General features: G+C 38.3%; 1 protein-coding gene across 8 annotated transcripts in view; it reads left to right on the forward strand.

Annotated features, from left to right (window-relative positions):
* The first annotated feature begins 994 nt into the window (after positions 1 to 994).
* map4k5 (mitogen-activated protein kinase kinase kinase kinase 5) overlaps positions 995 to 14,452 on the forward strand; it is a 31,024-nt gene continuing 17,566 nt past the window's right edge. For 4 of the 8 annotated variants that reach the window (XM_067479231.1, XM_067479233.1, XM_067479234.1 and 1 more), the window contains exons 1-9: positions 996 to 1,415; positions 1,836 to 2,063; positions 6,622 to 6,679; positions 12,193 to 12,283; positions 13,025 to 13,089; positions 13,169 to 13,224; positions 13,310 to 13,357; positions 14,199 to 14,241; positions 14,347 to 14,419. In XM_067479231.1, coding sequence (XP_067335332.1) covers positions 1,956 to 2,063; positions 6,622 to 6,679; positions 12,193 to 12,283; positions 13,025 to 13,089; positions 13,169 to 13,224; positions 13,310 to 13,357; positions 14,199 to 14,241; positions 14,347 to 14,419 — 542 coding nt within the window. In that variant the 5' untranslated portion in view covers positions 996 to 1,415; positions 1,836 to 1,955. Of the gene's footprint in view, positions 1,416 to 1,835; positions 2,064 to 6,621; positions 6,680 to 12,192; positions 12,284 to 13,024; positions 13,090 to 13,168; positions 13,225 to 13,309; positions 13,358 to 14,198; positions 14,242 to 14,346; positions 14,420 to 14,452 lie in introns of all 8 variants that reach the window. The other 4 variants (XM_067479229.1, XM_067479230.1, XM_067479232.1 and 1 more) reach the window with 2 other exon arrangements.

Here is a 14,452-nt window from a genome sequence, read left to right on the forward strand (position 1 = left end):
TACAACTTGGTTGCGGTGTGCACCCACCAAATGTCACACCAGCTTTAAATAGTAGAACTTTTGAGTTTGCCTCCACACATGGAAGTCGCTCAAGACATGAGGACTCAATTTTGGAGAATTTTCAGAAGGTAAGCAAATCCTTTATTACGTTATAGTTCAATAGCCTTTACTGAACAGATTCACGCAATCCTCTATTAAGGGGTCACATTGTTTTTAAAAAAACATGTTTAACGAAAAGGATGAATTGTCATGTTATGGTAAAGTTAGTAAACCTAAGGAAAAATTGAAAATGGAGAAAAACAAAATGAAGAAAATAATTTGCAATAAAATAAAATAAATTCAGATTATCCATTTGTATTAATATCATACAATTGATGTTATTCCGTCATATTGAATATTATGATAAAATTATTTTTTGGTTCTAAAAACAAGTCATAGTTCAGTTGTCATGCAGTAAAAAGGTATATTTGCTAAAAAAAACAATATTCACCATTGTTAATTTCAAAAATCCGTTTTCACCATTTTTCACACATACTATGAATATTTGGATTAAATGGTAACAAATTGACTGTTGACATACTAACACATTACACACACACACACACACACACACACACACACACACACACACACACACACACACAAAGACTTAATCCCTTAATCATCAATAATACATGCTCGTGTATTAGTCAATGGAATTGAACTGTTACCGTAACTGCCAAATTATTGTAGTGTAATAAAAAGTGTATTATTTGTCTGTAATGGAGTAGGTGTGAGGCTGCTTGATTAAATGAGGATGTTCACAGACACACACACACACACACACACACACACACACACACACACACACAGAGAAGCAGTGTCGGGTCGTGTTGTGTAAACCTGTCCATGACTGAGGTTACTGAAGTGTTGAACTACCTTACTGTGACCGTGGGAACAGGCGTTTTGATTCTAGTACCCTTTTTTTTTTTTTTTTTGTACATGTTTAAGAATTACAAGGAGTTCCTGAATGCGTCATGGGGACCCAGTTACTTACTGCGACTCTCAAAGATTAGCAACAGACTGTTGTTTTGGGGGGGTTCTTTTCGCTTTCGAGGGCATTAAAGCCCAAACCTGGACGTTGTTTGCTAAGTTTGCCGTCGTCGTTGTCAGTGTGAGCGCGGCTCTTATCTCACCCGATAAACAGAAGGAAATGACATGTCAGTGGTTGCGTTAAACTTAGTGTAGGGATGAGTAACCTCTGCGCTGCCAGCGAACAGCATTTACGTTAGCAAACTGAAGTTTTCTTCCTCGTTAACAAAAGGGGGGGTCGCTTTTCTCCCTGTGAGATTATTCGACGCCATCGTACAACTGAAATCCTCAAAAAATATATAAAATGCAAGAGGTAGTACTCGACGCTGCTTTTACTGTAAAAGGTAAGAACAGTCGAAGCTAGAACCTAGAACCAGCCGCAAAGCTAAGTTAACGCTTGCCAATTAGCATTAGCTGACTTGATGCTAAGTCACTAACTCATCCGAGTAGCGCTCCCTGGCTCTGGCTATTTGGTGAAGTGCTAATGTTGCACGCGAGCTAATGTTACTTTAGCGCTCGCTGGTTTGGTACAGGCTATGATACGATGCTACAAGTTAAATAAGCGAAGTTGTTGCTGTTTGGCTGTCTGAGCCACGCTGTGTGCATATTTCAAAACAAACCAAAAAGTCTGTTACTGATGACTTGCACAGATGAAAATGCTTTTTTGTTTTCAAGTTTCTGTTATAGTTGCCAATTACATGTTTGTATTGCGTCTACCGAGACGCTTTGCTAACATTTTATTCCAAAATGTGTGTCTCAATTAGGTCGTTGGGCTCGGAGATGGTCCGTCTGAGGAATTAGCTTCTACTCGGGAACTTGGCCAAACCAGCGTCGGATTGTAATCACGCCAACTAAATGTAAAGTGTCGCCTGGGTCGAGCCACCATGGACATCTTTCCCCGGCCAAGCGGCGAAATCCAGAGGAGAAACCCCCAGAACGACTTTGAGCTCATTCAGAGGGTGGGAAGTGGCACATATGGAGACGTGTACAAGGTATAGTGGACTGACTTTAGAGCTGCAGATGTCTTGGTATACAATCACATGACTAATCAACTCTTCATCCTTATGAGAGTTTTGTTTTTAAGGTTATGTTGACATTGCAGGTGATATAAGGCCAAGATCTGCATTAGTCTTTTTTTTTTTCCACAATATTCAATCAACTTATTAGTAGAAATATATTTGAGGCAACATGTTAAATAGCTTTGTAATTTGTGTATGTTGCATGCAAACATACAAAACGTGCTGGTTCAAGCCACTGAATTGTTCCCATATGCTGCTTCTCAGAAGCAGGGAAAGTTTCTGCTTGCTGAAGAATCCCATGTGGTGGAATATCTCTCAGCTACTTATCTGAATTAGCAACTGGTCAGTATAGTGAGAGAGCATCGCAGGCACGCTCAGCCCCTCAGAACTGAGGATGGCCTGAGGTTTACCAACTATCGAGGTTTACTTTACTCTGGGGAGCAACTGTCGAGCAACATTAGGAAAATGATTATTTAATGAAAAAGAACGGATTTTTGGATAAAGAATTTACAAATAGACACAGAGAGCCTGCGGTTTTTGGGGATAAACTACGTTAAACGCTAAATGCTTACAGTGGTCTTGCTGTTAATTAGGCAAGCACCTAGGCAAAATGGCTGCTGCGTCATTTGGTGCGTCACTTGTGCACGTTGTCAGAATTGACCCCTACATGCATGAGATGCAGTCCCGCACGTTGCCAGTGTCATGCAATCTCGGGCACCAGCTCCAAGTCACAGCGATAGTAGTAGAAAGTTTGCGAGGAAAAACGTACTAAGCATGCCCACATCTACATACCTGCCATTAATGTCGTTGTCTTCGTTTTCTCTGCCATAACCACGACATTAATCTTTTTGAGTGTTGCAGTGGCTTCTGTTTATGTTGTAGAAAAGAGGAAGATACTTTAACGGTTGGTTTTTAATGAGAATGAAGTGCCATTGTTGGTCAGGAACGGTTAGGCCTGGATCTGGCCATTGGGGCTAAGCTTTTAAAGACTCTAGAAATGCACAAACTACACAAGAAAGTGTGTGAACATGAGGCAGACTATGCAGATGATGCAGTCATTGTCTACGCATATGTTTCAGTAAACAGCACCTCTGTCTTGACCTAAAATATTAGGTGATGCCCCAGTACCAACTTTTTCACAATTTGATGCTCAGTTTTAATATTTATTATGTTGTCTTCCTGCAATTTTCAGTTGTCTTTCTACAATCAAATATAGGTTCTAAATGATCGTTGCAAAATCATTGCATTCTATTTTTCTTTACAATTTACACAGTGTCCCGACATTTTGGAAACACATAACAGTATAACAGTATAACACAAAGTGCAGGCTGAAGTATGTAGGCAAATCAATTTATCAGAAATCAAAATGATAGCAAGCTGACTGTGGGTACTTTTTCGGAGAGGACCAATGCAGTCCTCTTGTTAGTCGATATGAGGCATTTCTTTGCTCACAAAATAATTTTGCATATTAAACGCGAATTTGAATACACAAATATTTTATACTGTTCTATACTATGCTGTTCCTAATTTAAAAGGTGTAATATTTTGCAATGGTGATATCGTAATGGGTTTTTGTCTTGTATTTTGATCGTTTGCTTATACTGCGATGCTAAAGGTTTTAGTGTGGTTATGGTCACCTGTAACCAAGTTATTAAACAGTAATTGATATGTGACATAACCAAAGCGTACATGTATACTTTGGCTGCTTGTGGTGATAAATGCAGCCTTATGTAACAGAAATTTGAGATCTTGAGTTTGAAATGTCAGTTTAGAGTTTATTAAGACCCCAAGCTATTTATAGTTTTGTAATAATGTTATATGTACCTAGTCTTTGTCATTTCCTGAATTTTTATTTTTTTTGCAGGCTGCTTTCTGGTATAAATGAAGCAATTTCCTGAATTAGTTTGACTGTTCAGGCTGAATTTGCTTGTACCTGCTTGTCCATGTTATCTACATAACCTTTGTTGATGGTGGTGACCATAACCTAAAGCAGCCGTGTTAAATTAATTATCCATCACTAAACATCTCCCAGGAAATCTATTGAATTGCTATTAGTTGTTGACTTGCATTGCTTTTACTGAATTATATAAATAACTTTTGGGTAAACAAATTCCCACGATTAATCATACAATTATGCAGTTCCACTAGATTATCAGGTATTTAAATTTCTTGAGAGGAAGATAAGCAACCACTCGTGTACTTTTGCACTTTTGTTTAGCTAACTCAGAGGAAACTGTGTAGGTGTGCAGTTTACTCACAAACCACAACATGTACAAATTTCAGTCAGCCACACTGGACTGTTTAGAAAAACAAGCCCGGTCCAAAGTCTAAGCCTTTCTGTTGTAAAGTAATAACATGTATCATTTAATATGACCTTATTTCAAACTGCAAAACATTACATAGTACTGTATACAGTCTTTGGACAATAAATATTGCATTATTGGTGATGTAGTTTGGAAAAAAAGCCATTTTGAGAATGTTTCTTCAAGAGAGATTGTAAATCCTTCACTGGTGTGGATCAGATTGATAGTAGTGACCACCTGCATCACACTAAAATGAAAGAAATCCATAAAGGAACTATTCAGCCAAATAATCTGGGGATAATCTCTCCATTGGCTTCAGTGAGGTGTGTTTTGCTGGGGAATTTATTTGTTTATCCATCTGCCACAGGCAAACGGATGACCAATCTGATCCAGAATGGGATAGTTCAGGCAGCCTGTCGTGGCCCCTCTCCATACAAAGGCTCTCTGGCCAGCCCCCACCCCCAGACGAGCCACTGGTGGAATGCTGCGCCTGGTATTCTCACAGAACACGCAGAGGGCTGCAGCAGGCTGAAATATGATCAGGCCCCTGTCTAAACATGCGTTTTACTATGGGTGTGTTCTGCACTGTTCTGACAGTGGAAACACCTCTGATTTGGAATACTCCTCCTTTGAATCATTTATTACATTGGAGTATTTTAATTTTAGCGTCACATGTTCTAGCTTTTTGTTATTGCTAGTGATAATAACGCATTTGCCATCATTATAAAGTCCTGCACTTGGCTCTCTGTGTAGCTTATTCTCTTTTTATATGTTGAACTAAAATCAGATTTATTACTTTTGAAAGCATTACCTGACATTATATGCTAATTTAACTAATATAGCTATGATGGCAAATTTAACAGTACTTTTTGAAAGGTCATTATTGTGAGGGAGTGAGAGGTATTGATACAAACTTTGTCCGCTGTTCTGGTAGTGGTGTGGTCAAAATGTATCTTAAATAAGGAACCAAAAAGTCCTACATAGTCGGTCACTTCTTTCACTTGGTAACAATGTACGTGACATGATGATTGAACAGATCTTGCCGCTTTATTACACCTTCCTTCAGTCAGAGGTTGTTCATGCTTGTTAAAGTTGATTGTGTGCTGTATTGCATATTTTAAAAGTAGGCTTAGAACTTCCCTCTTTTAGACTTTGTTTCTCAACGTGGTTTTAGCTTCTTGAGGAAACAACAAGCCAGACACAGGTTGTAAGCAGTTATTTGGTCATCACATCCTTTAAAGCTGAACAGTCACAGAGTTGCTAAAAAAGCATCTCAAACCTGAACTGTTGTGCAAATGTACAGTATATACATACATATAGCAGAAAGTATCTTTAAAAATGTGTTTTTATATTGTTTGCTGTTATGTGTTTGTATGTATTTACAAATGTGGTATTGGCTGAAGAACAACTTTGGGCCTGATGTGGGTTGCTGTTTATATGTGTGAATCACCAGCACATTCCCAGTTTTTGGGAGTTCCCATGCTAGAGACTTTTATGGTTTACAGTTGATTTAGTGGCTCGTCCCATTACTTCAATCCCACAGATTAGGGAGCATCCCGTCTTGACCAGTGCAACCTACTTGGAGACAGAAATTTCTTAGATGGATCTTGGATCTAATTGTTTGAACATGAAGAAGTATACAGTGAAGCTGAAAGAAATGAATAGAATATCAAGAATCAAGGAAAATGTCTAAAATCGAAAAAATCACAAGCCATTAACAGCCAAGATATTTAAAGGGCTACTGATTGTCATATTAGTGCTCTGATAGTGCCCAGCTGTTTTAATTGCACATGTGCTGCTCTCTCTACTGACTAACTCTTTCCATGGGTTAACTTAACTTATGACCTCAGGAGAATATATTTGCTTACTAAAATGTTTAGTTTGAATTTAGTTGGCCCAGTGTTTGAAATATAGTGGAGGTAAATCAATCCTTGAGCCACTGCTTGTGAATGTGGTGGTTATTTATGCGTTTGTTTAACGCTAACATCTAAATGTTATATTTCATATTCACAGTATTGGCAGACCGTATGTAGTTTTATTACGTTTTGTTTGATCAGCAGTTCCATATGCAGTAATATTCTCCTTACAATGAAAGTAGACCTGCAGCTGATGATAAATGTGTAAAAAGTGTAAAAACATTATGTTATCCAATGCCTGGTTTTGTCCAACCAACAATCCCATTTGATCTTTTAATTCCTGCTCACAGTTGTGTTATTGTGTGTTTTCAGGCTCGGAACATAAAAACTGGGGAGCTTGCTGCTGTGAAGATAATAAAGTTGGAACCAGGTAAGATGGAGCACTTTTTCAGAGCTAACAGCAAGGAGGAGTCTGGAGAATAAATGGTGTTTTTTCAAAGCTTGGTGTGGAATGACTGAATAAATATTGCTGTACATTGCCAGTTTTAATGACTGCACATATTTATGCACTAATAGGCCCAATGCTGTTAATTTTACTATCTTTCCCATTTGAAATGATAATCTTAAATTTGCACTGTATGAATATTGAATTTCAGCCAAAGAAAAATGCTCATGAACTGAGTAAGCTGTGACAACCAGTATACGAAGAAGGTGGAGGAGTATATGTCTGCCTGTGCCCTGGCTTTGGGGCCTGTGTTGGCGATGACCTAGTGGCAGAGTTAGTTTGATCCAGATTAGTGGGATTACTAAGAGGGATTTGCACCACAGGCAACCAGACAGAGCTCAGATGATTACCAGTCGGTGAAGGAGGAGATTCGCCATTTGTTTTCCCTTTCATTCATTATGTCACACTTGGTGTAACTTGGGGTGTGATAGGATGTGGGACTGTTAGTTTATTTACTTTCAATGTGTGATCTTGTCAAATGTTTAGTTTGTAACCACAAGATGATTTGTCTGAAATACATTTTGGCTCCTCCTGACTAGACATCCTGAGCTTTGATATAACCCGGGAAAATCAGAGGAAGGGGGGGTTACAGTGCATCTGCATGTGTGAAACACAAGATCTGTAAGGCTTATGTAGACTGAAGAAATGACATGTTTCTTGCTTTTATGAGTCTTAAGAACAGAGGCTTGTTGGTGTATAGTGCAGTCACAAAAAACATTATTTGCAGGAATAGCCTCTGAAATTATGTTTGAAGTTATTTGGGACTTTTTAAGGTTGGTTCTGCTGCCAGTATTTGAGGGAACCAGTGAGTGAACTTAATGGAGTGAGGTAAAATTTTAGCTATTGTGCAATTTAGTATTCACAGAAATATTCCTGTTTACCCGGAAAGACATGTTTGTCTGTAAATGTACAAGTTGCATTGTAGAGCCTCTTCGCTCTGTGCCTGAGGTAGGCAGCTTTGGGTGGACCATAGAAGCAAACAAGTTTTACCACAAAGATTGATACTGGAATAACGAAGGGGACACATAAAGAAAAAAGCTAGGAGTTTGCTGTAAAGGCTTCAGGGCACAGAGCAGATTAATCAGATATTTTAGAGGGTGCTGTTGTGGGCAGACTTGTGTAAAGATGAAGTAGGATGGAAGCTTCCGTTTGGTCTTTTTTTCATTTGCAGTGAACAAACATTTAGCAGTCAGTTTTGAAAACACTGTTACTACAACTCACTATAGCCACCATTGCTCGTACCTTATGACAGGTACTGTTGGTTTTCCTATAAAATTGGCACAAAGTCTTCTGGCAGTTTCCATGAGAAATTCTGCTGTGTGCCATTAGGGTGTGGAGCCTTTTGTCAACTGTTCTCAACTATTCAGAAACGTTTTCAGCTGTAATTTTATGAGTAGAATCATCATGAATAAAATAGATTTAGACTCTTAAAAACTGTATTAAAACTTTTAGCTATGTGATAGGATTTGTATGTTCAGAGTGCAGAAGGAAGAGTTCGGCTTGTGAGGAAGTGGCTAGACTCTTAGACATTGAGCCACCAAGATTGTGGTGGGACATGATAGTGTTTTTTTTCTTCTTCTTCTATTGCTTTTCTTTTTATTTTGACCAAGCTGAAATTACAGTTGCTTACATTTTTGTGGCTCTACATACCATTTGCTCTCTGTTAAACAGATATATTTGAACATGTCTGTGATCAACTGCAGTTCCTGTTAATGGCACATGCTTTTAAATTGAACAACACTGAAATTACAGATGCAGTAACATGTACAAATGGAAAATGTTCGTACAATTTGACATACAATATAGGGTCTCAATACAATTTATCAAAAGTACACTAATGTAAAATATTTGTGTGTATTCCTCCTAATCTGATTTCTGGCACTGATTTTATTTAATATTATTTAAAACAACCAACAACAACTATAAAAGTGCAAATACGCCTAAAATGTTTTAGTCCAACTCATGTTCAAGCAGTAACTGATAATTCACTCTCACCAGCAGTAACAGTTATGTTACTCAGCACCCACCTACACTTTAGTATTAGCCGTCCTGTGCAATTCAAACAGAGAGCTCTTAAGTTAGGTCAAGTTAGGTTTCCGGCTCCCGCTTCCCTATACAGTGCTGAATACCACGGAAAGTTGTGATAATTGAATAAAAAAGCAATTTGAATAAATAGACAGTGGAAAGCAAGTAATTTAAATCTCTATGAGACACTTTCTGGTTCAATCGAACAAGGGCGGAAGTAAAAAGAGGCAGCGTCGCCCTGTAAATCTGTCCTGTCGTTTAGCTTTTCACCTTTATTTGAAGCCTTTTGTTGCATGCGCTGTTGGAGAAAGCTGAGTGGACACCAGGTTATGTATATAAACCACCAGTTTACATGACGGGTAGGACATCAGCTGTCCCAAGAAAGCAGACTTTAACCTGGTTTATGTAGTGCACATAAACGCACTGAATAATGATGATAATCACAGTCTAGTAGGGGGACTGATGACATAATCAATACCAATTCAGAGACCGAACAAAACATTTTATCACATTTTTGTATATTGATATATTTTACCATGCTTAGTAATACGCAGCTGTCACTTCTTTAATGTGTTATGTAATGTGGCATCAGAGTGTAATTATTGAAGCTTGTTCATATGTGAAGTCCTATTTTCTGTGAGTTTTTTACACTATTATTATGGGACATAAAGCGTTAAACAAGGGGGAAGAATGCAACTTTGTTTTACAGATAGATGGGAGGGCTTCACACTAAGCCTTTATTGCCTCTAACAATAATATAAAAAACATAGACCAATTCTTTAGCACAACAAACTGAATTTCCCAGTTAAAATGTTTATATCATGGCAATAAATTAATAAATCAAATTTCACTTCTGATCAAGACCCTCAATAGCCTATTTAAACTTAGTAGCTGTTGGAAGATGAGATGTGGCAGTCGGAAGGCTGTTAATGTGTGAATACAAACAAATGACATCCAGCCATCAATCTTAACCGCTTATCCTGTTCAGGATATTCACTATGAGAAACCATGGTTAATAAAATAGAGGTTTTGGGTTTTAATCACGTTTGTTGAGGGCAATACAATCATGGCAAAGAATATTGGCCCCCTTGCGTTTCTGTCAGAAAATGCAACCCTTCTCTCAGAAAATTCTTCCAATTGCAATTGTGTTGGTATTTACTTGCTTATTGTCTTTGTTTACACTGGAACAACACAGAAAAACAGAAGAAAAGTCCAACTTCAAAATTCACACAGAATTAGAAAATGCACTGGACAAAATTATTGGCACCTTGTCAAAATTGTAAGAAATAATTGCTTTTCAATCATGTGATGCCCCTGTAATTTTTGTTTTGAGACGCACCTGTGGCAGGTAACAGGTGGGATAATAACCACACATGCAACCAGTTAAAATGGAGAAAACCTGAGTCAGCCTTTGTGTTGTGTGTCATACTGAGCATGGAGAAAAGAAAGAAGAGTAAAGAGGAATCTGTGGATTTAACAGAAAAAAAGTGTAGAAAAACACGGACAATCTCAAGGCTACAAGTCCATCTCCAGAGATCTTAATGTTCCTGTGTCCACTATGCGCAATATCAAGAGGTTTACAGCCCGTGGCACTGTAGCTAACCTCCCTGGACGTGGACCGAAGAGCAAATTTAATGAAGAATTACAACAAAGGATTTTTCGAATGGTGGATAAAGAGCCCTGATTAACGTCCAAACAAATTCAAACTGATCTGCAGACACAGGGAACAGGGTCAGCTCCTGCTGTCTGTCTCCATCTGAAAGAAAAGGGACACTATGGTAGGAGACACAGGAGGACACCACTGCTGACACAACGGCATTAAAAAGCAAGACTGGAGTTTGCTGCTTCTGGCACTTGAGTGTGTAAATAGTATCATGAAATCTGATGACTACCAAATAAGTTTGGGGCCCAACGTAGTTGCCAGTGACAGAAAGCATCTCCACCAGAGGCCAAGGGTCTTCCAGCAGGACAATGAACCGACACACACTTCAGAAAGCACTCAGGAATGGTTCCAAACAAAGTGCTGGAGAGTTGTGAAACGGCCAGCAATAAGTCCAGATCTGAATCCCATAGAACACCTGTGCAGAGATCTCAAAACAGCAGTTGAGAGAAGGCTTCTTTCAAATCTGAATGACCTGGAGCAGTTTGCAAAAGAGGAGGGGTCCAAATTCCAGTAGAGAGGTGTAAGGAACTCATTCATGGTTACAGGAGGCGACTAATTTCAGTTAAATATTTCAAAGGGGGGGGCTACCAAATATTAAGTTAAGGGTTCCAATAATTTTGTCCAGTGCATTTTATGTGTTCTGTGGTGAAATGTATCAGATATGACTGTCCTTCTGTTTTTTTTATTTTTTTTGTGTGTGTGTGTGTTGCCCAAGAATACCAGAACATTTGCAATTGGAACAATTTTCTGAGAGAAGTTTTGTTTTTTTTTTCTTCTTTTTTCATTTTGACCGAGGCCTTGATCTGATAAAAGTGATTAAAAGCAATGTAATATTTGTACAATGTAATATGGTGCATTGTTGTCATCATCGACTTATATTCAAAACTCTTACTGGTTTGTTGTCTATGAGTTAGATAATTAGGCACATGCATTCCATCCAGACTTTAATTCAGACGCTCATGTGAGCGAGCCTAACCCCCTCCCAGACAGACCGAAAACAAGACTACTGGATAAAGCAGTTGAGTCACTGGCTACAAACTCTTTATGCTTGAAAATGAGCCCCTGTGGTTTATCAGCTTATTCTATTTATCTTCTTTTTTTTTTTCCCCACAAACGTTAACTCCCTATGTATCACTTTAATTAACCTCTTGCTTCACTGTCTGAGTTATTTTTTTTTTTTTGCCTCAATGGTGAGCAGAACTAAGCAGAAAATAGAAAAATATTTTGACAGTTAGTTCCACCACAAATAATGTGCATCCTGCTGTTTTGAATGAAATGTTTTTTGCAGAGTTCACATCTATTAAGATTAGCTTAATATGGGCTGTTGCTTAGGATGATAGTTTGTTGAGAACACTTATGCTGGCAGACTCCTTTAGAGCTTTACCTCCTGTTAATATATTCCAGGCTCTGCACAAATGTGAGCAGCTAGGCTCACATATTGTTTTCTTCTTTCTTCCTTCTGGTCAGCTGTGCTAAAGTGCTTTGCTGAACTGGAAACTCACCTGGATGACCGCCTATACTGCATAATCTTTAGGAGTACATTTAGGAGAAAAAACACAAGTTTTATAGTGTAGTTTGTTTGTTTGGTTTTTTAGATGAATCAAAATTTTAAATGTTTTCAATTTCGTCCCTTTAAGAATTTAGTGAGATGATGTTTTGCCTTTGTTTTTTCAAATGCAAAGTATCTCATTGTAAAATGAAACAACTTTCTCCGTGTGTCCATGTGTTTGATTTTTCCCTCTGCTTCCAGGGGATGACTTTTCCATCATACAGCAGGAAATCTTCATGGTGAAGGAATGCATGCACCACAATATTGTGGCCTACTTTGGGAGCTACCTCTGGTAAGAGCCAGCTCCAAATACTTCTGTTGTCATTTTACACTCAGTTTTTTGTCTTCTCTCACTCTAAATTTAGAGCATAACATTTGTGGATTTATATGCTATTGTCCCAAAGATTTAGGCAGCTGCTGCATGAAACCCATATGACACATTTACTTAAACCTGTGTGTGAAAGTGTGAGTCGAGCTCGTCAACTGGGCTGAATGATGCTGACTAGGCCCTTGAGTGCCAGGATGCAAGTCTCATGTTTTAGTGTAGCATATGTCTTGTGGCTGGTATCTGAGCGGAAGTTTAGCTAGTCCGCCCATAATTGCCTCAGACTTCCAGCAGGTTTAACTGGAATATAAGCCTATAATCTGTTTTATATGACTTTTCATCTAGAGAGAGGCCCGTCTTATCACAGCAGGTGTGTCTTCTACAGTCTCACCACTTTAGTGTAAAACTTTAATGAGCAACTTGCCATGCATTATTTATTTAAAAAAACTCTTTTAATTTCTCTAGTTTTTATTTGTTTTTATTTAAATTCTAGATTCCGTATAAAAGATCAGGGCTGTCTTTTCATAATCACCTCTGTTAACTAAGTGCCACTTTTCTAATTAAGCAGTTTTATCACAGATAAAAAAGCATCTTATTTTTGCCTTTGTTTTAGAGGGTTTTTCCTACCCACCCCTCTCGTCTCAGACATCCAGTTCCACTTTCTACATAACAACTCACCTTTCTAACACAATGTTTTTGTTAAAACAGCCGGGAGAAGCTTTGGATTTGCATGGAGTTCTGTGGTGGAGGATCTCTGCAGGATATTTATCACAGTGAGTTTATTGTAAAGATTTAGCCATAAAAATATTTTAGTAGTGTGACAAAAGTTTATCTCTGCCTGTGTGTGTTTAGTAACAGGACCTTTGTCAGAGCTTCAGATAGCGTATGTCTGCAGAGAGACCATACAGGTAAGTTTAAATGATTATGAATAAATATTTGAATGTTTGCAGTTTTGATTTGATTCTAACCAATATATTCTTTCTTATACTACAGGGGCTGGGATACCTGCACAGCAAGGGCAAAATGCACCGGGACATCAAGGTGTCATAAATGTTCTTGTTTTTTCTTTTGTTTTTTGTTTTTTTTTTTTGGTAAATCTCAATATACTCCCCAAGACATTAACATATCACAAATGAAACAAGAGAAAGTAAAGAAAAAGACAGGAGTAAGAACTAAAAACCTGTCCATTGGTCTTGACTTTTTGTCATGCAGCAGTGGTGCAGAGGTGTGAACTGAAGTCACAGGAAGAGCGTAGCTATGGGATGTACTCACTCTTAGGCATGTGACAAAAGTGCAGTTTTAGGCTAGACTAAAGTTGAAAATGTTTGGTACTGGAGCCTCAGTCTCATGTTTTATCACTGAAGGTCATGGTTGGACCTATTATCTTTAACCAGCTCTATGCAACAAGCAGTTCCTGTTTCCTTTACTTTCACTGCAGGATGCCACTAGATAGACTGTCAGCCCCAGCCAATAGAAATGGTATGAGTGAAATGGTCACAAAGTTCAAACCTGGTGTGACTTCACAGGAAGTCAGATCAATAATGCTGCGGATATACTTGCTGTTCACTATGCATACTCATAGGCAAAATAGCACTTTTACATAGCCTGCATTTATTTGAAGCGTCACTGGTGTGCGTCTTATGTACGCAAGTTGGATTACAGGTTGGGCAGTATCGAATAATTTTGGCGACAGCTTCAAATCACACTGATAGCAGTGAAACTGAGCCTGTCTACAACTGCCTGCATCTACTTACCTGTTTGTAATGAACCGGTTAGGCAATACAGCTCAGCTCAGTATTTAAAACCTTGGTCTTTTGAGATAAAAATATTATTAAAGCATTTTTTTCAAAATAAAATAAATGTTTCTGCCACTTTTTAATAGGGTGCCAACATACTTCTAACGGACAACGGCGATGTGAAGTTAGGTAAGTTGCCTTTAACATATTAAGTCTCAAGGACTTAAACTCCACAATACCTTCCTGTTGTATTTAGATAACTTAATTTGAAAAGCCCCTCAATCTTTGTTACAGCTGATTTTGGAGTTGCAGCCAAAATAACAGCCACCATTGCCAAAAGAAAGTCCTTCATTGGAACCCCTTATTGGTAAGTATGTCGCCCTCATAAAAGAAGCCACTG

Source organism: Channa argus, chromosome 16 (genome assembly GCF_033026475.1).
Source record: "Channa argus isolate prfri chromosome 16, Channa argus male v1.0, whole genome shotgun sequence".
Classification (NCBI taxonomy): domain Eukaryota; kingdom Metazoa; phylum Chordata; class Actinopteri; order Anabantiformes; family Channidae; genus Channa; species Channa argus.